The sequence below is a fragment of the Dermacentor silvarum genome, chromosome 9 (assembly GCF_013339745.2).
Source record: "Dermacentor silvarum isolate Dsil-2018 chromosome 9, BIME_Dsil_1.4, whole genome shotgun sequence".
Taxonomy (NCBI): domain Eukaryota; kingdom Metazoa; phylum Arthropoda; class Arachnida; order Ixodida; family Ixodidae; genus Dermacentor; species Dermacentor silvarum.
Window position 1 is genome coordinate 110,911,210 of NC_051162.1, and position 20,554 is coordinate 110,931,763.

Sequence of the window (20,554 nt, forward strand, 5' to 3'; positions counted from 1 at the left end):
GACGGCCCAACACGGGCGCATTGATTTAAACTACCGGGAATCACACATTCGCAGCCAATACGCTCTCAGAGGTCACGAGTTGGGCCAATACTGCTATGAAAAAAAAAAGACGGCTTCGCGAAGGGTTCGCTTGTCGTAACGTAATGTCTTCTCCTTGTTCAAATCTGTGTTCTACGTCTCCAACTTTTTAGGCTAAGGGCCATTTCAGACTATACCGTTAATGGCGGCGTTTCTTTGAGTTTTGGTGTCCGATAGTATTATCTTGCGAGCTTTTCTTCATAAGTATCGGCTCGTATATTAAGCGTGAAAAAACGCTGCGCGGAAGATGCTTCGTGTGTATACGCTATAACTACTGGGTATTTCACGCAACTAGAACCAAACTTTACAGCTAAAGTGGTGACAAGTGAGAGCAGCGTCATATTGTACCTAGTTACTCGGGCTGTTTTTCTAAGTGCCATAATTATTATATTACTTACTTTTATTGTAGCGGAACTGTAATATTTGTTTAAGAGAACAAGTCACCTTTGAGAAGTTGTATAGTGTGCGCAGAAACACCAAAAGAAATTGTTCCTACGCCGCTATATTTTTCATGCCACTTTTGTAGGAGCTCCGAAGAAACTATGCTACACATGCAAAAATGACTTCCCAGAGCGCTTGCGCGTCTGGATTACAACAGTCTCAACCTTGTTTGTTCAAAAACGAAATCCGCATACCTATCACGTAGGTCATCACTTTTGTTTGAAGATGGAAAAAGCGCGCATTGATGGCGGTTTCTCTTGTGTAACAACTGCACCCTTCTACTTTTAATCATTGGTCCTAGTTACGTGAGGCCTGTGGTATATATTAAAAACGAATCTTATTACGCTGTACAAAATTTGTTCGAGTTGTTCTTAAGAGACGGCTTTAGCTCCGGGCCAACTCTGATTTGTGTAGGTAAATATCGGTACACGTTATATGCACGAAGGGTAAATGATCACAACAATGAAACGATTTTGATCAAATTTGTTGCATTTAGGAGAGAAAGTGAAATCATGCGAACACCTGATAGCAGAATATTGATTTAGGGCTTCCGATGTTTTAGAAGATTGTACGAAAACATTAACCTAAAAATATTAAGCAAACTGTTTTCAAATCTTCATACATGAGCCGAAAACAGATATTACAGCATTAAAAGCTTACTACTTGCAAATAATGATGATGTATTTCGATATGTTTAATTAACCCTTCCTTCCGGCTTACATGTCTCAATAGGTGCAATTTACTCAACTGTGATGCATATTTTTTTATTAACGACTTAGAATGTTGTAAACTTGATGCTTCAAGTCCGCGGTTTTAGGAACTTTAGTAAAAAAGCTGATCCGCTAAATAAAGGGCTAAATAAAAGAAGTGCTACCATCTGTCGGCAGGGTAAAATTTTTCTTTCAAATGCAACACAGCTAGACCAAGGCCGAGCCGAGCGAAGCGTGCCACTGAACCCGATTCTTGCCTTATTCGTCGCAAAGTTGTCAAACATTAGAAGGTTATGAGGCGGACGCACACAGCGCTTCGTAAATAGAGAGGGGATTGATAATAAAGTTTACGTTCTTCTTCTTCTGAGCGCAACAGGCCCTGAGTGCGTTGGCGCTTGTGCATGTGTATCATAGGCCCCAACGGGCGCTCCTGGTGGACGAAGATGTTGTTCTGCGTGCCTCAACAAAATTTTGTTTGAGAATTCTTAAGTCCCTTCGCCCTTACCCCTTTCTTTTAACTACTCGATTCATGGCCAATCCCCCCACTGTGGGTATGCGCCACGAACAGTCGGGACAACAACAAATAACAACCAGACCACGGTGCCCTCTATGAGAGCCTCAGAAATGAATTGGCAGCCGGAGAGGGCGTTTATATATGCTGAATTGTCTAGCCTCACGTGCCTGTACAGCTCGTGCGCAGGTGTTAAGCAAAGAAGAAGACAAGACACTCGAAGAACGGTCGACAGAGTTTTCGCTCCGATGTCAATCCACGCCGGTGAATTCGCTGTGGCTCCTGTGTCATCGGAGAGCAACCTCCCGATCAACGCGGTCCCACCGGCACACCAGCAGGTAATAACCAGCGGCGCCCCCTCATACCATGCGTCCACAGCTACGACGCCGAGGCTGCTCGCTGTTGCTGCGCCGGGTAGGGAAGACCTTGTCGTCCTGGTCGACACCTCTGCAAAGCTCGTGCCCATCAATCCGCAGCCCACTCCCGAAATCGGGGTAGGGATGTCGCCAGCACGCCGTTTCCTCGACCACGACGAGGAGACGCCCCAGGACGAACGCCTCTGCACACAGCTGTGGGTACTGTGGGCCGCCATCACGTTTCCGCTCATTCTGTCAACCTGGCTGCTCCTCGTACCTTTTTTTATCGGGAAAGAGATCGCAGCGCCGGGCAGCCCGTCGTTTCCGTTACCTGGAACGCTTAGCGTGCCAATCACCACGCCGGCGACGACCGCGTACCCATGGCATGGAGTGCCGCCCATGTGCCTTCGTCCGGTCATCCGACCCAGGCAGCCCTTATCTTACGCGGTCGGCCCCTATCCGAAAGGCCAGGCGGCGGTCGGTCACAGGCAGAGGCCCATCTTTTGCTTCTTCGACAATTCTAAAGTCACCCAGGTTGGCACTGGTCGAGCGCCCCAGCAGTGGTTTAACTACATGTTCGAAACGCTACCGTTTGCTCTCTGCCCAAACGTTGTGTACTCGTCCGTGGGCATCGTCGACGGCCATCTGACAAGCCGTCTACCACGCTTCGAACAGGACCACGGCCTACACCAGCTGAGGAACATAACGGAAACTCTGGGGTTCCCAGGACACCGGGATCTTGCTAGCGCTTGGCGGTTACCCAGAGGACGCCCCGCACTTCTCGAGGCTTGGTCGGGACGCCGCCACCATGGAGCTTCTCATGAGGAGCGTGATCGACGGCATACAAAACTACCGCCTCGACGGAGTCACCGTGCACTGGGTGGCGCCCATCCCCGACTGCAGGGGACCCGATGACCTGGTGGTACTGGCGCTGCTGCTTCGCCGCCTGCGCGAAGCATACAACAGCCATGACATGCTTCAGTCGACCATCTCCGTCATTCTGGAGATAGGAAACGGCAACGAGCTTCTGGTGGACAGCGTCGCCGACGCGGTGAACTACTTCTTCATCGGCACGAACGTCCTTCGCTACGAGGGGCAAGGTCCCTACACTGACATCTGTACTGCATTGACCCACGATGCGCAACAGGCAATCGCCAACTACTCGAAGGTGGCGAAGCGCGTGAAGCTAGACCAGCTCTGTCTCACGGAGGAGCTGGCCCCATGGTCGATACTCGGCTTTGAGAAGCCGGGTGGTGCTTGGGCCGAAACGACTGGGAGCAGTCCTCGTAGGGCGCCGTTCTACACTGCCTGCCACAACATGGGTTTCTGCAGGAAGGACACCGGCGGGTCCTCGTGCGTCGCGCACCTGACGTACGCGGGACCAGCGAGCCCAATGGGCCGAGCCGCGGCGCTTTTCCTGGTGCCAACCACGGACACCCTCAGACTGCGTGTGAACTTCTCCTGGCTCCCCAGTTCTAAAGGGCCTCCCACTGCCGACCATGCTTGTGTGCTCGTGCGCGACTTGCACCTCGACAATTACGCGAACCAGTGCGGGCAAAGGTACATGCAATACCTGCTCATGGAACACTTTTATAGCGGCACACTGGGGCAGACGCGCTTGGGCAGGTCTATACTAGACGCGGCCCCTTTGTGTCAAGCACCACGATTTGGCTGAGCGCGCAAACAGAGGTGTACAGCTGGCGTGTTGTTATTATGTATTTCGGGCAGGATGTGCATACGACGGGAATTTTTTTTCTTCTTACTTACGCCATCAGTGATTTAGAGCAACTTCATTGCTTCTGTACTCGTACTTAAATTTTGATAACGTCTCCGTCGAGGTTCTGGAACGCTACCTGAGACCATTCTCGCGTGTGGTGTCGGCGTAACCCATAAGCACCAGAAGAAACACGTCGCTTGTGGGGTGACTTGCCTTGCTTCCTGCTTTAGGAAAAGAAAATTGCTTCTCTATAAGTATATCACATTGAGAAAGTCAGTTTTGATGGCTGGTCATCTTGGTGTTCTAAGGGAATGTTTGGAAAAACACCTCTGCAAACTGTCAATTTCATGTCTGTCAAGAAGCGCGCTCTCAAATCGCGATGCGTATTGTGTGCCGGTAATCTTCTCCTAAAGCCATATGCTCTCACTGTCACCCGTGTTCGCTACTGATGAACCTCCAAAGTTTCGCATGATCACGTTACTTCAGCGTTCCTGTTCAGGACGATAAGTCTTTGCATTGAAGGCTTCTGCTCTTTCCGGAATACAAAAAAAGAGCCGGCAGATCCCACGCCCTGTGGGAATCGATGTTATGCGAAGCAGAGGGCGGATAGCCTACCAAGTTAACGAAACGACCATGAGGGCACGCAGACGTAGGCGGCTCTTTCATGACCTACATGACACGCATGTCATGACATTCATGTCATGAGTTCCTCAGGAGTGTTCTACCGCATGGGTACGACTTTCTGGACGAATACGAGCGCCGCCGCCGATAGCGAATGCGCTCCGCGCGAGCCACGCGTTCCCTTGTTCACGCTTTGTTTCTGAACAATGAGCGAAGCAACCGGTTGAAATTCTTCGTCTGCCGCTGCTGCTCAACGAGCTGCCCGAGCAGAGGCTCAGCGGCGCCGCCGAGAGCACCCTGTCGTTCAGAATCAAATTATTTGCCACAATATATCGCGAATACAAAACACCTAAACAGCTGCTCTCAAAATTCGCATTAGGGAGTATCGTAATCGTCGGTGAATTTTTCTCGGCGTGCGTACGACGTCTTATAAAGTTCAATCCGAACCTACCAACCGTGATACCTGGTCCATGGCAGTTGCTCCACCCTGTCATTTCACTACGATACAAGTTTAAAAGCTCCAGTCTGTATTGTCCCTGTCCGTCTGTATCCCTGTCCAGCCTGTATTTTTCCTACACCTCTTAACTCATCTACTCCGATAGCAGAATTCTCCCATAATCAGGACCATCACTTTATATTCGCGTGCCTGTTTTTTTTCTGAAATAACTGCGCTCGCCCACTACGGGGAAGTGGACAAGAGCCCGGCAGTTATAGGGTGCTTTCTATAGGGGAGTGGTGCGGTAGTAGTCATGTGATGGAACCACACAAACTAGCCACAGTTCTCAGTCAAGATGTCGTGGCAAGTCGCGAAAGCTATCAAACGTGGGCCTCAACGAGACAGCTAGCGAGAATTAGTCGCAGAGTAGCTAACGTTAACGCTAGGGGTGTAATTAGCGCTAATACATTAAAAGTTAACCACATTGCACCATAGACTGCACTATCACCAGAATGTGCCCACCTGGCCTCTTAGTTTAAAAAAAAGAAAGAAATTCGACTCAAAAGTCAATTTCGACATATATGCGCGTATAGAAAAAAAAGGCGATTGAGAAAAGCCTACATGGATAAAAGAAATGGAGAGTAAGAAAAAAAATGTAAGGTCTGACAATGGAATGGGAGAAATAATGTAAAATGCCATAACATCATGCACTTATGCGACATTCCATCATCTTTATTACCGCAATATATTTACTATATATATATATATATATATATATATATATACATATACCATGTACGACGACCTTTTCTGCTCCGGTGTCGGCGTTAACACGTCTTGCTTTTTTTTACGGCCACAGTAGTGAACGCTGGCAACTAGAGGAAGTTTTACTCAACAAGAAACAGTGGAGGTCGACCGGAAGAGCGCGTCCAGTATAACTTCTCACTGTGGTAAGGAGAAGGGAGATAAACAGTAAATGAGAGAGGCACATGGCAGGTGACAATAGCCCCAGTAAAATGAACTATATACACCTTGTCGAATACTGTATATGCTAGCTGGGTTGGCAGTATTCTTCATTTGGCGTTTCCTTGAGGCCGTCGATCTCCTGAGGCCGCCGACTCGATCCTGATTGCGAGCGTTACCCCCATCATAATATGCAACCACCACCGCTGTATAGGCATCGAACTCGTGTCCCCGCGACATGCGCCGTTGGGTGCTACAGACACCCTTACCACTACGCTGAGGAGGGGCTTTGTAATTGGCGAGGGTGCTCTGTGCTCGACCTTGAAGCCATGGATGACGGAAGAAATAATATATAGAAGGAAGCGTGAGCCAATGCGAGACAACCTCCGCTGACGCCGATACCGCCGTAATTTTAACGCGACAGCGTTAAAGGCCCCGTGTCGCCGAAAATCCGGCGTTGGTGTCGGCGTTCGCGCCCGAGAAAATCATTTCGAATTACCCGACCACGCAGGCCCTCCGCGTGCCACAGAGGCGTTAGTGAACTCATTGAATATCTCAAAGTAAAATGCGTGAAAAAAAAATGTAAAGTACGGCTTGAGCACAACCTACGGACGTGATAGCGTAGGATTGTAATTTTGAATATACGAGAAAACATAATTCTCTTAATCGGAAACTCAAATACAAACCCCTTTTCCAGCATTTGTACAATCCATACAGCGGCGCGCCCCGGTCGAAGTTCCTTGCAAAAACACCATCTAGATGGCGCTCGCCTCCTCGGCAGCCGCGCGCGGAGGCGAGGTTGGAGAAAAAAGAAAGCTGCAGTTGCCGGGAACCCTGACAAACAGTCAGGGATCTTTGAATGCTATCACGTTTCACTCCTAAAGACTAAGCTTAAGCGTCCTCTAAATTGTTTTTTTATGAGTCACTCTGCGCTTTGACTCTTGGGATCTGACAGCGCTGCTGGATCCTTCAAAGCGATATGTGTTTCTTGGTTGCTATTAGTTATGATCGGGGATGACTACCCGCTCACTCTTCTACTCTACTCTCAGCGTGCTTGGTGACTAAAGATTACCGCTTTCCTGTCGCACGGTGAGGGCTTATTTATTTATTTATTTTGAAAATATATTAAGGGACCCCTTTGTTGGGCACTGATTAAGGAGGACGTTGAAAATGTTATAGAGATAAAAGTAATAACAACATAACACAAGATGCACATTTAAATAAATAAGCGAAAATGGAGCCCGTAGAAGCAAATTAGAAGCAAAAGCGGCCGAAATACAACCTAAAAACTATGGACACATTTTATCAGTGCCAGGCAACCAAAGAAAAAGAAAAAGATCGTAGGAAACACAATTCTGTAAAAAACAACAAAAAGAGAGTTCTGTGCGTAAACATTTTTACAATAAAAAATAAAAGAAAATTAATAGCATGGCCTGACTGATGGTATGCGTGTTGAGTGACTGCCGGAGTTTTTGTGGGTGAGTTTCTGCAAATATGCTTTCGTGAACGTTATTCCACAGAAGAATGACACGTTGAAGCGCTGATGAGTTATATGCGTCGGTATGACGTAGACGAGGAGGAAACTGAGGAGACTCTGTACTCACTGCCCTATTTTGAATGGCTTCTAACACGTTATTTAGGTATTTTAAAACTGCAGAAACTTGAGCTAGTTGGTTTGGATTCATCCTGAAAGTAGGTAAGGCGTGCAGACACGGACACGAGATACGAGTACCAGACAACTCAAACGCTTTGCCTTCTTTCAGGATGTATTTAGGTAATTTCAATTTCCAGTAGCCTTCCTTTATATTTTCGTCACTGGGCTTTAAGATTATCTCGTTGTGCTCCTTCTTATGTAGACACATTTAGCTGGGGCATCAATCCGGAAGCACTTGCGTCTTGCTCCTCTATTTCACTTCTGTATTGGTACCCTTCCCAAGCATTCTTATCCTTCATCCGTGCACCTCACGCAGACTCCGAGAATGGTGGCGCCTGTGCACACATTTCGGAGGCCACAACGGGTGACGCTGATCTATAGCACACGAGGAAAGCGCTGTGTGCATCGCAATGAAGAAATTGTTGAGAAGGTCACCGTGGCCATTGTGTGAGCCTGCCGCCATCGTATCAAATCATTTCGGGTTCATATAGAGGGCGCTGAAGTCTGCTGGTTACTTTTTTGCACGGTTTACGGCACTGCCTGTGGAAGCGAGCTGCTTTATTCCTCCTGTGCACTAATTTCACCGCACTTGAAGCTATTCTGCTGCGTTGATAATAAATAATGTATCACTTAGCAGGTGCCAGCAAGGCACTGTCGTTTCCACTGTACTCTCCGCTGAAAGCGCGAAGCCATTGGATCGAATCCATACTACCACCGCAACACATTGATTACAGCTGTACGCGAAAATTTACTTCATATAGCATTATAACTTTGCCCCCATGCAGGAGTTTGGCACATTCTGCTAAATCAGAGGCCGTCTGGGCAGTTATTAGCGTAGCTCTGTGACGATGAACGCCAGCACTTACAAATTGCTAACAGTTGCACGTTCAGAGTATCACGGAGAATATAAATTAACATAAATAAATACAGTAGACAGTCGAGTTATCGAAGGGGCCAATGTCCGTTTGTCCAATGTCAAATGTCCGTTTTACAGTAACGTCTCCTTTGTTTGAACTCATTTTTGAACAGTGCTCTCAGAGAGGAAGCTTAAAACTTGCCGTCTTACCATCCACGGGAACTGGTCTTCTTGCGCTGCCTTGCCGTTCACGATTCTTTTTGAAGGTTCTGACAGGCCGCATTCTTTGCACAACGAAAGAAGGACAATGAGTTAGTAATTGCAAAATGAAAAACGTGCGAACAGAAATGACTGAATTTTCTCCCTTTGACACACACACACTTCCCCAAACTGGCGTTGCAATAGCAACGCTTTCATTGTATCCTCTACATTGCCTACAACAACGTCATTTCCGCGAAGGACACGGTCACATTAAGTAGCTTGTACATCAGTGCCGATCATAAAGCTCGCACTTCTGATTCTGATCGCACATTAAATGCAAATGCACTTATGAAAATAAAGACAGTTAAAACGTCGCACATGCATCTTGAAGCACTTTTGATCAGGCCACTGATATGAGTTTCAAAATTATTTTTTGAAGAACTTAAATAAGATATCTTGGGAGGTAGACGGCTGGGCATTCCTAACTTTTAGTGGACAGAGTTAATTGGCACCTGAAGAACTTATAACTTGTGCGCATTCGGGCCACAGTCTTACTCTTCGCAATCGCTAAGTTGCTATGGAGGTACGCTGGTTAACACGAGATCAACGATTCGATGCGCACCCACGACAACTGCATTTCGACGGCCAGCGAAATGTGAACTCGACTGACCACTTTCGGTTAGGTGCAAGTTCAAAATTTCCAGGCACTCGAAATTAAGCACGAGTAGCCTGTGGTACACAAATCCAGTTGACACTGCTCCGATCAGGCTTTGCTCTTTTCTTGTAATGTTTCTTTTTTTTTTGTGCGAACAATCCTGATGTGCACTGCAAATCAGTCGTTCCTAAGATAATATTGAGTTTGCCGAATACATCGCAACCTAAAATGTTTCCGAGCATTTGCGAAATGAAAGGTAATAAGTGTATGGCTGAAGATAACTATCTAGATTGGAAAAAAATTTCTTTTTTTTTCTTGTTCATACGCCAAGGATACTTTTTTTTAATTTTTTACTTATTCCTCGGTCACAGTTTGACTGTTTTACTAACCACCAAGAAACTATTACGTTTTAAGCTGGTGATAAGGAGGTGCATGCAGGAAGTCCTGTATACGCTGAATATGTCTATGCCAATTTATGCCTTGGCATTAGTACGCGTTGACTGTGCATAACAATTTAGTGAATTATCACTTGAACATGCGATTATGAATTGTGACCGCTCAAAAGTGTCATAATTCTTTTTTATTGCACTTTAATACAAAGACCACAATAATTCTACTCACCTGGACTATTTATTTGCAATTCCTCCGCAGACATCTGAAAATTTTTGTTGCAAGCGGCTATGAGAGTAAGGTGAATATTGTCACGATAAAAATTGAACAAGCTCTCAATTTGAAAGGTACACTGCGTAAAGTTGCGATTTCTTTATTCAACTAAGCTATACAGCGTACTTCCATTTCGTTCATTTGGAAAAACAATAGATCAGATGGATGAATTCTATTCCATATTATATTTCGTGTTTCACAAATGCTTTAAAATTCGATATATATCGCAACAAGCTTATTGAGAAGCAAATTGTCAAAATTATTGTCCCATTTTATGGATACAACTGTTATCAGCATAAAAATGGTCCTATTTCGATTCCTTCGTATATCTTCTGTGGCACATATTTTGAATTCGGAAGGAAATATATCAGTTTACTGGCCCATTTGGCCTAATGCGACATTAGTCCTAGTGATTAGTAAGCAGACGGAACAGTCGTGTAATAGCTGCATAAGCTACATGAGTGAATTTGCGCTAAGTTTTTTTTTTTTTCATAAAGCAACACGGAAGCGTAGTCTCAGACCAGCTACTGCCAATGAACAGTTTGCACGTCCAGCCTAATTTTTTACTAGCTTTAGTTTAGGTTTATGGTAGTCATATCTAAACCCCATTAGCTCTTTGCATTACTGCACAACAGTGGTAGCACGACAATTCAGGGTATACGAAACTGATGCACAACTCACCAACCGGAAAGTGCCCAGTAATAGGTTCACTCCAAGGAAGGCATGAATCATGGTGTTGTGCGAGTTTTCCTCGCCAGCGTGGACGCCTGCGGATGAGAGCACATTTTCAATGTCCGTCACCATGTTGCCAGGTAACTGCGCCGTCTTATCACAAGCATTATAAGCTTTAACTGCCTTATCGGTTCCTACTCGTTGTATTGACACCCAGTAATGATTCACAAATATATAAAAAAATTCAATCACCATACACATATGACGCATTGATATGAATGGCTCAAACTACATTTTATGCACATTCAATGTCACCACGTACTCTTTGTACGCGACGCAGTGCCAAGTGATGCTTTAGTAACGGCAAGCAGGTGCTGCATAATGCTGACACCCCAGTTATCTTTACGGAAAATTTAAATGCCTTCTTCGACTTAGATACCCTTCATACAAGTACAGTCGCGGAAACCAGACAGCGAACTGAAATTATTGTCTCGAATTTAAGATATATGCGGTAGAGCCTTCAGTGAAAGCTCAACAATCATGTGCAGTAGTTTCAGCTAGCGAGTGCATGACAAGCGCATAGCCTGGTACAGTTGCCTGGAGTGTACTTTGGGAGCAAACTCAAGCACTGCGATAGAAACCTCATAAACACACTCATGATCGAGATTGCGGGACAGGCACTACACATGCCTTATAGCTTCTGTCGTTTTTTCAGAACTTGCTCCAGCTCAGAAACTCTGAAGCGGGCATAGTCTATTCATCAGGTGTCCAGCGATACAGCGTCGCACAGCAATGCCAGCGAGAGGGAAGTAATTCGTTTGCAAATGACCCACAAAGTCAGAGATGGACAAGTTGTGGTTTCTTTCCTGCGATTTCTCAACGAGGTGATCTTTTTGTGAAATCTTCACCAGTCTATGCACTTGCCTTAGTGGTGACATCCACATTGTGCACACATACCCACGGCTGTACTTTCTCATGAGTGTCAGGTTCGGTTACATACTTGAAGAAAGCTTCACAAAACCACCACATGCTTTTAAGCCGCACCCAGTTACGGCGAGCTCGTTCTTTTACCTGCAGTTTATTTGGCAAGGTGAATGCCTGCCTCTACCACATTTACAGAAAACCCCACAGAGGCTTTTTTATATAGATATATAGTGTGCATATTGTTCAAAACAAACATCCCTGATGATTGTCGAAGCATCTCATTGTCACTTTTCACTCTTTCCTCTTGTTTAGTCTTTCTATATATTTTTACACAGTGTAGTGTCCAGTCAGTGATATGCCCTATCGGCTGAAGTCTACTTCTGTTACCTGTGCATGTTTTCTTTCCGTTAGACAGCGAGCTAATTTGGATCCGTCGATACTATACTTTATGTTCAGTGCCAGCCTAACTAAAATCTCCACAACTAAGTCGATGGGCGGCTTCAGTGTCAGCTCAATGATAACTCACTGCAGAACCAATACATACAGACACTTTGCGACTGTCTGTTGTCATGGTGCAGGCGCCGACCTCCCCTCAACCATGTGAAAAAAATTTCACGCTCATTAGGCCTATGCTTTCTTTGGATGGCATCGTCAGCTTCTTGAATAAAGCGCTCTCAGGCGATGGCTTCCCCTCGACGGTAATACGGCTGCATTGCTAGCGACGAAAAGGTCCATTAGCGTCACTGCTCCACGAACGCAGTGTTACAGCCTCCACAAATCAATAGAAACGGCAAACAAGGCCTAGCCCACATTTTCTGGAGCTTTACGGCTTTTCACCAGCCTTTGCTCTTTCGTTTGGATGACTGAGAATGGCTCCGACAGTGACGGCTGGCAAACACCATGTCTGAATTTAACAATCACTACGCTGCTAAGAAATCAGTGTGTACAGGGATGGCAGTCAAGAATGCTTGCGTCAAGAGTGTTTGTGTTGTCGGTCGTAATCATAATCAACGTGTGTTTCTGTAAAACTAGGTCGTCCGAAAAAAAATCAGGGTAGCTTGCACTAGTGGCGCAAGGCTAAATACACAGCCGAGCTGATCGGTTCCTAGCTGGCCCTGACTATACGAAGTGATGCTAAGTTATACGAAGTAATGCCAAGTGAAGCTAAGTTATACGAAGTGTATCAGCATTTCCACGTGGTCCGTGGCATCGGGGAACGCTTCGCTAAGCACTTGCTGCCCGAGCACACGTAGGGGTAAGTGGGGCGAAAGCTATGCACAGTGTACAGGCGGCGCGCAGCAGACGACACGCCGGGTTGGCGTCACGGCGCATGCACAGTAGTGCGCAGCTGGTGGGAGCTCGGCCGAGCCGCCGCCAGAGGCGCCTGCTGCAGTCACGGACACCGCGAGCGTTCGGCGCTAATGCGGGGAAACGGAGGAGCGCGGATGGCGTCGCCAGCACCTCTGCGCATTGCCTCGTTGGTGCTGCTGCAATTTGTTTCTCTCTCTCTTCTCGCTCTCATTTTCTCTTCTCTCTCCCGAGCATAGCGCTCGACGCTCCGCGAGGTGGTTGCAGGCAACGCAGTGGCAGGCGGCACACTTTACGGCCGGCTTAAACAGCTCCGCTGTTAAAAACTCTAATTGTACCCCCTCCGAAGGTACGACTTGATTGCGGAGACGGAACGGATCAGCCATTGACTGTATACATGTACTGATTGTCGTCGTCTCTTCGAGATAGGTTCAGCTATCGCTGCTTTTGTATCCTTTACTTTTACTGGGTCGATGCAAGTGTCAACGATCGAAGGAGACATGTCACAGGGTCTTCGGATGATTTCGTATGTTGCGTAACATTCGGAACGTGTTTTTACAGCGATAACTGCTTAGTGACCTATGATGTTGCACGTAGTCATCATCATGCCCGCGTCACAGATGCAGCCAGCTAGGTCACAGCAGCACACTGTAGAAGAGCCCTATACCCTGAATTTGACACTGCTGTCGTACTCGTACCGTTGTTCCTGCCGTCCCTCATGTAATACAGCTCACGTGGCTTGAATATAGTGACGATAATTGCAGAAGCTATGGTGCCGTCAAAAAGGAACAGTAACACCACATTGATAAAGGGTAAGCAGTCAGTGCGCACTATAATTGATCAAAATAATCTAGCGCCATTTCGCAGCCACTCATCCGATTAGTTGCAGTATCTTAGCCAACGTCACTGCACGATCGTCTTGTGGTTCAAATTTGCTTTCCTTTCAGTCATGTTGCCGCGAGTTGTTCTGAATACCTCATTATCTATCGAAAGAATCGTCGTCGAGTTCGTCGTCGAGACGCTGGGCTTGCGCGTTATTTCTCCGACACGCCCAACAATGCGTTCGTGAAGCTTGCTTACGGGAGCCGCGGCCATTGTCTGCGCCTGTTGTGCGTCCGCGGCGTAGAGAATCGAAGCTTGTTTCAAGTAAGCAGGCTGTCAATCAACATTCTTGCAAAAGAAATGAGACATTCATGCGGAAACACGAAGGGAAGAACAAACGAAGTATAAATAAGAAGGAATTCATAGGGAATAAGTCTGCCTGCGCAGATGCAACACCACAGGTGACTGACACGCTACGTAAACGCAGAGCTACGTCATTCTTGCAAGCTCTTTTGGCGTGCGTAGAAAGTAATCGTGGAGGTGACTGGTCAAACGTGTCAAGAGATCTCCCTCATCTGTGTATTGTTTACATAAAAAAACTGGTATATGGTTAACGTTTGGCGCGTAACATCGAAGCGCAAAGGTTTAGCTTGTGAAGTGCGCCAGCGCTGTATAATTGGCCCCTGCTGGCCAGTGCCTGGTTCGACAATCTAATAATGTGTTATTGTAACAGTAAATATATCTTCTCCGAAATCTAAACCAAGTATTCAGGCAGTAGACTTGGATACGCGTCGTATCTCTCAGTGCATACTTGTCGAAACAACTTTCCCCTGGTCAAGGGCGCTATAACGGAAAATTATTCCAAACTGTTTTGATTCCAATTTCTGCAATGAACCTCCATGATTGGTCAAAACATTTTCGGGCCACTCCGAACTTCACCTGTCTGTCACGCGACCTCACAAAACCGCCAAAACTCACCACGTCAAAGTGACGTGTACGCGAAAAAAAATGCATTAATATGCAGAACAAAACTGATTTTTTTTCTGAATAGCCACAGACTGCCCCGTTCCGACAGGAATAGAAGATGACTGCCCGCCGCTCGCAAAGGCCCTCGCTACTCGCACCTGCCGGTGAGCATGTATTTATTTGCGCATAATAAACCTTTTTGCGTGGCAGTAAAACGTTATCGACCCCTTTCGGCATGCATACGACATCACTCTGCCAACTCTTCCTTGCTGAGGATCCGTTTTAGCGGCATTCTTATCCTTCCGTTGCACGCCGCCGCGATTTTCGACCAGCCACCGCAAGCTAAGTAAGGCGAAGCGGACCAATCGCAGAAGCCGGCAGTACCCTCTTCATGCGGTCATCTATTTTCACTGTGCTGGCTCGGCCCCATCGAAACCCTCTCCACTAGAGCGTGCTCCTCGCCTCTTGTCAGCCAATTATATAAGAAAAACCGCTGAGTGTAGACAATGTTATTGGTTTTGAAAGCGAACAAACGTGACCTCCTATAAACAAGGATAGTGTTTGATTGGCTTGTTCAGACAACGCTGCGGGTCACCGCCTGATGCTTGCGTCGGTGGTTACGCAAATTTGACGTCAGAAGTTTGGAATCAAAACAGTTTGGAATCATTTTACGTTATAGCGCCCCAAGTATCATACATTTGCTTCGTCTTTGGGACGCATCAGCTAACAGCTGATGGCGACGAGGCTGGGCTGTGGTCGCGTTATCCGCTAACTCAAACATTGATAACTCAGACAAGCTTTGCGTAATTGAAGTTCCAGCATTGCATTTAACCTGCATGATTTGTTTACACTTTTGCGTAAGTAAGTTCTCGTTCTTTTATCCGGTGCACACATCACTCAGTGGACGTATTGTTTGCCTAGTTGGAAGTGAACATATTCTGAGTCGTTTTTTAATCGTTTTAGTCGTTTTGTTGTTGCTACAAAGTGATCGTGATGCCATGGGAAATGACCACGCTGATAAATCCGCTTGATGAGCCCATGAAAGATTCCGTGGTGGTAGTGATGTTGATGAAGTGAACACTCCCTCCGGACCGGGGAGGTGGCACTTTACATACGATCTGGTTCCTTTAATTGGTATGGCTGTTTTAGCATTTGGAATACTTTGTTAGCTTTGTGTGTTTTTAATTCGCTTTGGAAAACAAGTTTCAGCATGCTGTTTCAAGTTATAATAATTTTGTGCTTGGTTTAGCGAAGTAAACTTATGCCGGACTTCTTTATTAGGAAAGAAATAACCCAGTACCATATTGGCCTACATGAAGGCTTAAACTAATGTATCACATTCCAACCATCATTAGAAGAGATATACAAATTGTGACTTTTATTTGCATAGAAAATCAAAGTCGATATCCAGTCAGTCAGCCTTAACGAGACAACCAGAAAATAGGCTGAATCGGAGCCATATCTTGTATTTTTCTTTTGTTTCCAACATGTTGTTTCTTTACGATGGGCAAGCCTTAATACACAAAAAAAAACCTTTGCGAAGGCTTGAATTTAAACCGCAGCATGAAGTCAGTCGTGGAAGCTGATTGCTTCAGAGTGTACGGGTTGAATAAATCTAACACCCATTCTCACGTCTTGCTCTCCGTGGATATAGCAGGCACTGGCCAGCATAAACAATTTCGGCACGCCTGTCGTTCAACCTCGCAAGGCTCATTATCGAAAGCGCTGGGGGCCACTTGGAGTTGCTGCTTGAGTAGAAAGTGCTGGTGAGGTGTAACGGATGTCACCATAAACATTCAAACCTTCTTGCCGCCACTGTGTCGAACGGCGATGGCTTGGCAGGGCTGCCGACACCGATGAATGAATTACGTGCCAACGGAAATCTAAAGCTACTTTGGGTCACTGTTTCCTCCCGCGGTCTAAAAAAATATCTCATATTTTGTCATCACAAGCGTGGCTGTCGTTTTTTTCTTCGTGACAATCTTCTGTTTTCAGTTCGGCGGACTGCAGATTGTTTATCGACTGCGAGTTCTCACAAATAAGTACGTACTATGAAAAAGTGATTTTAGTGTTCAGAAAAATAATACCCCGTAAATGTTTGGTTTGCACGCTTCAGAAATACGTTCGAAATTGGTTGAATGTATTCAGGTGGTTTCAGTATATTTATTCAGTATATTTTATGTTAAGAGAGAAGGATGCATAGAAAGGCAGGGAGGTTCACCAGAGGTAGTTCCGGTTGGCTACCCTGTACGGGGGGAAGGGGTAGGGAGATAAAAGAGAGAGAGTGGAAAGTGTGGAGCTAAAGCTTAGCACCAGTTGGGCACCAGCTTGATGGTATTCTGTCTTTCTTTAATGCCTCTGTATTAGACTTCGTGTCATAAGTTCTTGGCATCGGCAAAATATGCCTCCAATTGTGAACTGATATCTGGCGGGTCGTCAGATGTGCTTATTTTTTTTTTTGTTAGGGCGGGGGGGGGGGGGGGGGGTTGAAGAATAAAACCGCGGGAATGAACCACAACATTTGTTTGATGTAACTTCAGTGACCAACCCCCTGCCTATTACATGTTTTCACAACAATATTTTTAGCGGTCCAAGGAACTGCGTGTAGTCTTTGATGTGTGGTGTTTTGCCACATAATTAGCTCACGCAAAGAGATAGAGGTTACAAATGTTGTTGTCTGTTTTATAGAACCACTTTACGTCGCTTAGCGAGTCCGCATCGGAACGCTTATAAGACAATATGGGACACGAAGATCAAAGAATCAGGGTTCGTAATAAAGTAGAACTTCTTAAACTAGAAAGGTTCGCAAGGAAAAATGTCAGCCAATAGTGTTATTGAAAATAATATTAGCGATAGCAGTGGGTAAATGGTGAAAAGGTCTTACCGATATACAGCTTCCTTGAGCGCCAGTATCGAAAATAAAATGACAAAGAGATCTTGCGAATGTAAAGCTTGCTTAATTTAGACCCAGTGTCGAAAACAATTTCGTTTACTGATAGTAACCATACCAATTGGTGGAAACAACAGTGATAAACCAAATTCTATCTTTGTTGGTGCTGCAAGTGTACGCATTTTCCGGCTCCAATACAAGATTTTGATGAATGTGGTAGCAATAAAAAATTACATAGCTAAATCGAAATAAACTTGTGCATGCAAGTGACGTAGCAATGCCAAATTTGCATTGAACGTCAAATGTAACTTGGCGTAGCACAGGATTCAAACTTCGTGCTATGAATAAATCAGGTAGTCCGATCGATTCCTTTCTTCACAGTCTACACTGTCAGGACAAATATATATGCCTAAACTGTGAAAGTTTCAGAGAAATCTGGGCAGATTCGAACGTACTATGCCCCACTCATTCATGTATTTGTTTACATAGCGTCTGACAATCAACGTGATAACTTCGGCTGCAAATTACATGAAATGTTATGCCATTTGCAGGCATCACCGTTGATTATTTTGTTTACATGGTAAAGGTTAAGCAATACGATGAATAATGGCATACCTATTACGCTTCAATCTCAATAACTCGAATGGTATTTAGAGCTATGGCGTAAACATTGAATCCGGCACTTCACATTATTCAGCACTGCAGAACGTTCTGAACATTTAAAATATAGATTTACTAAATTCTATTGAATGGTTAACTTAAGCAAGCACAACAGAAATATTATCTCGGCCACGGCGGCCGCATTTCAATGTAGGTAAAATGCAGAAAACACCCGTGTACTTAGATTTAGGTGCACGTTAAAGAACCACAGGTGGTCGAAATTTAACCGGAGTCCCCCACTACGGCGTGCCTCATAATCAGGTCGGGGTTCTGGTGCGTAAAATCCCATAATTTAAGCTGCACATGTCGTCCATAAAGAATACTGACGAGCCCAAAGCTTTGAAAAATTGTTCCTTTACTCGAAAGGTGCCGGTATGAACACAGGTGCAGAACGCGCGCACAAGAAGATTACCTTTCATCTTGAAATAAGCCATGCATTAAACTTAGCTTTTACAGTTAAATACCACAAAGGTAGTCAGAGCAGTTACATCTTCCCGAAACGAAATTTTGACACAGTAAAGCAACTATTCTTGTAACGGCTTCTGCAAGCGAAGTTTGAATTCATCATTCAACTGGGGGTTACCCAGTAAGCTGGTCAGAGCAAAGTAAGTCCATAAGATTATATGAAAAGAAATGGTTCCGACATGTAATACTCATTATGTTCTGCATTTAGTATGAATAAATCCTACGATTTATTATACTAATCGTAGATCTAAGAAAACTGTTTGATGCGCAGTAAGAAATGCGAGAGAAATTAGAGCACCATGAAGCAATTCGACTGCCTCTAAATATATCCAGTTCCGCTGAACCCTTACCTTGGAAAAATACGGGTTTCCTTTTACGTGTGCAGATCTTTGATGACAAATCAACAGGTGGTGTCGTTTAGAGCTACACACTATTCCAATGGTATGTCGCTGACATCCACAAAGAAAATACAGAAGTGCAGAGAGAAAAAGAGAGGTCTCCAGCACGCAGTTTACAGCAGTCACTGTTGTCAAGAGTTTAACAGCACCACCGACAAAAATAAACCAATCACTTGTAGAAAGAACACTTCATGGCAACTTTGACCTCGGCACAGGTGAAAAGTCAGGCAGAGGACAAGGCTTGTCCCTGATTTTCTTAGAACGCCAGCCGCCACAAAGCAGAAATGAAGCCGTCCACACTTCTCGGAGCCTTAGCTGTTTCCGCACGAAGCCGCCACCAGAGCAACCACACAATGAAGAGTTCTTGAAAGCCTCCCCGAAGGCCTAGGCTGCACGACTGTCGGCGTGTAACAAACTAACAAAAATTAAATATAGAGAAGCGTGCCACAAGTGTTTGTGACGTGATTACTTTGTTGCTGTTTTCGAAGACACACGCTTCTTGCACACGGCGGTAGCCTGACGCGCGCGCGATCCGAAGTGAGATGACGATCGGTCCAAATAGAAACGTGCGAGGATTGAACGAGGGAAAGGAAAGAGTTCGTTCCTGAAATTTACGGCGCCTTTTTCGGCGCGTCCCGCGAGTTACAGGTGCCGAACGTATCGTGGCCTAGCTCATGACTGCACGCCGAGTGAGAGCTTTTTGAAAGGGGTGAGGGTGAGCAGGCTCTTCCCACTGTTGCAACGGGCATCACCCAACAGGCGCAGCTCCGGCTTCATGCTGGGGCGAGCCGAGAGAGTTCCCGGTGTGTAGGCGAGAAAGAGAGAGAGAGAGGGAAGTTGCTACAGGAAGCAGGTGATGGTTACATGAGACAATGGACGTAAGAGTAACAAGAAGGGCACGCAACCCTTCGCGCAACATTTAGAAACAAGGGTACGACAGGGCATCGATTGCCGCCCTTTGAAGACGTAGACCCAGCTCGAAGTTTTCTCTGTCTCACCTCCGCTTCTCTCCTTCTAACTTCTTTTCTTCTCACTTCTCTCGTACACACCCCCGCTGGCACTGTTCCTCCGTCTTAGCAATGACACGGGCTCGGCGGAAGCCACAGACACGAGCAGCAGGCTAGCAGCTAGAACCGACGGGGAAAGAAAAAAAAAGAAACGGGCAACCGTTTTGAATGGGCCAATCAAGGGAAAGGTAGAGGAAAGGAGAGGAGGGCGAGGGGATCTGCTTGCGACACACGCGGGTGTTTTAGTCGAAGCCAGGCGCCGTGATTTACGAGACGGAGCGTGCATTGGGAAGCGTATGTGTATGTGCGTTCGTGTGTGTGTGTGTGCGTGGTCTTTCTTATGCACGCGTTCTCGTCTATTGCTCCTTCCTTCTTTTGCCTCTGTTCGGTGCTTTTTAGGTTACGCTAGCTCAGATCCCAATGGAGGCCCCAGTGACGTCGGCGGATCAATTGACTGCGTCTGAACCGAACGAGTAGCGCAGTAATCACGTCGCGGAGAATCCAGTGCCTTGAAGCGTGCAATCTCGGGCATAAACAATGCTCTGCTTCACGCACGTCCACATGATAACCCTCACTGCAG

At 46.0% G+C, this 20,554-nt stretch overlaps 1 protein-coding gene across 1 annotated transcript in view; it reads right to left on the minus strand.

Annotated features, from left to right (window-relative positions):
- Positions 1–19,556, minus strand: part of LOC119464923 (trypsin alpha-3-like) — a 41,150-nt gene extending 21,594 nt beyond the window's left edge. The window contains exons 1-4 of the mRNA XM_037725792.2: positions 18,920–19,556; positions 10,544–10,629; positions 9,821–9,854; positions 8,554–8,627 (exon numbers count right to left, since the gene is read on the minus strand). Of these exons, the coding sequence (XP_037581720.1) occupies positions 8,554–8,627; positions 9,821–9,854; positions 10,544–10,594 (159 nt within the window). The 5' untranslated portion in view covers positions 10,595–10,629; positions 18,920–19,556. The remainder of the gene's footprint in view (positions 1–8,553; positions 8,628–9,820; positions 9,855–10,543; positions 10,630–18,919) is intronic.
- Between the last annotated feature and the right edge of the window lie 998 nt (positions 19,557–20,554).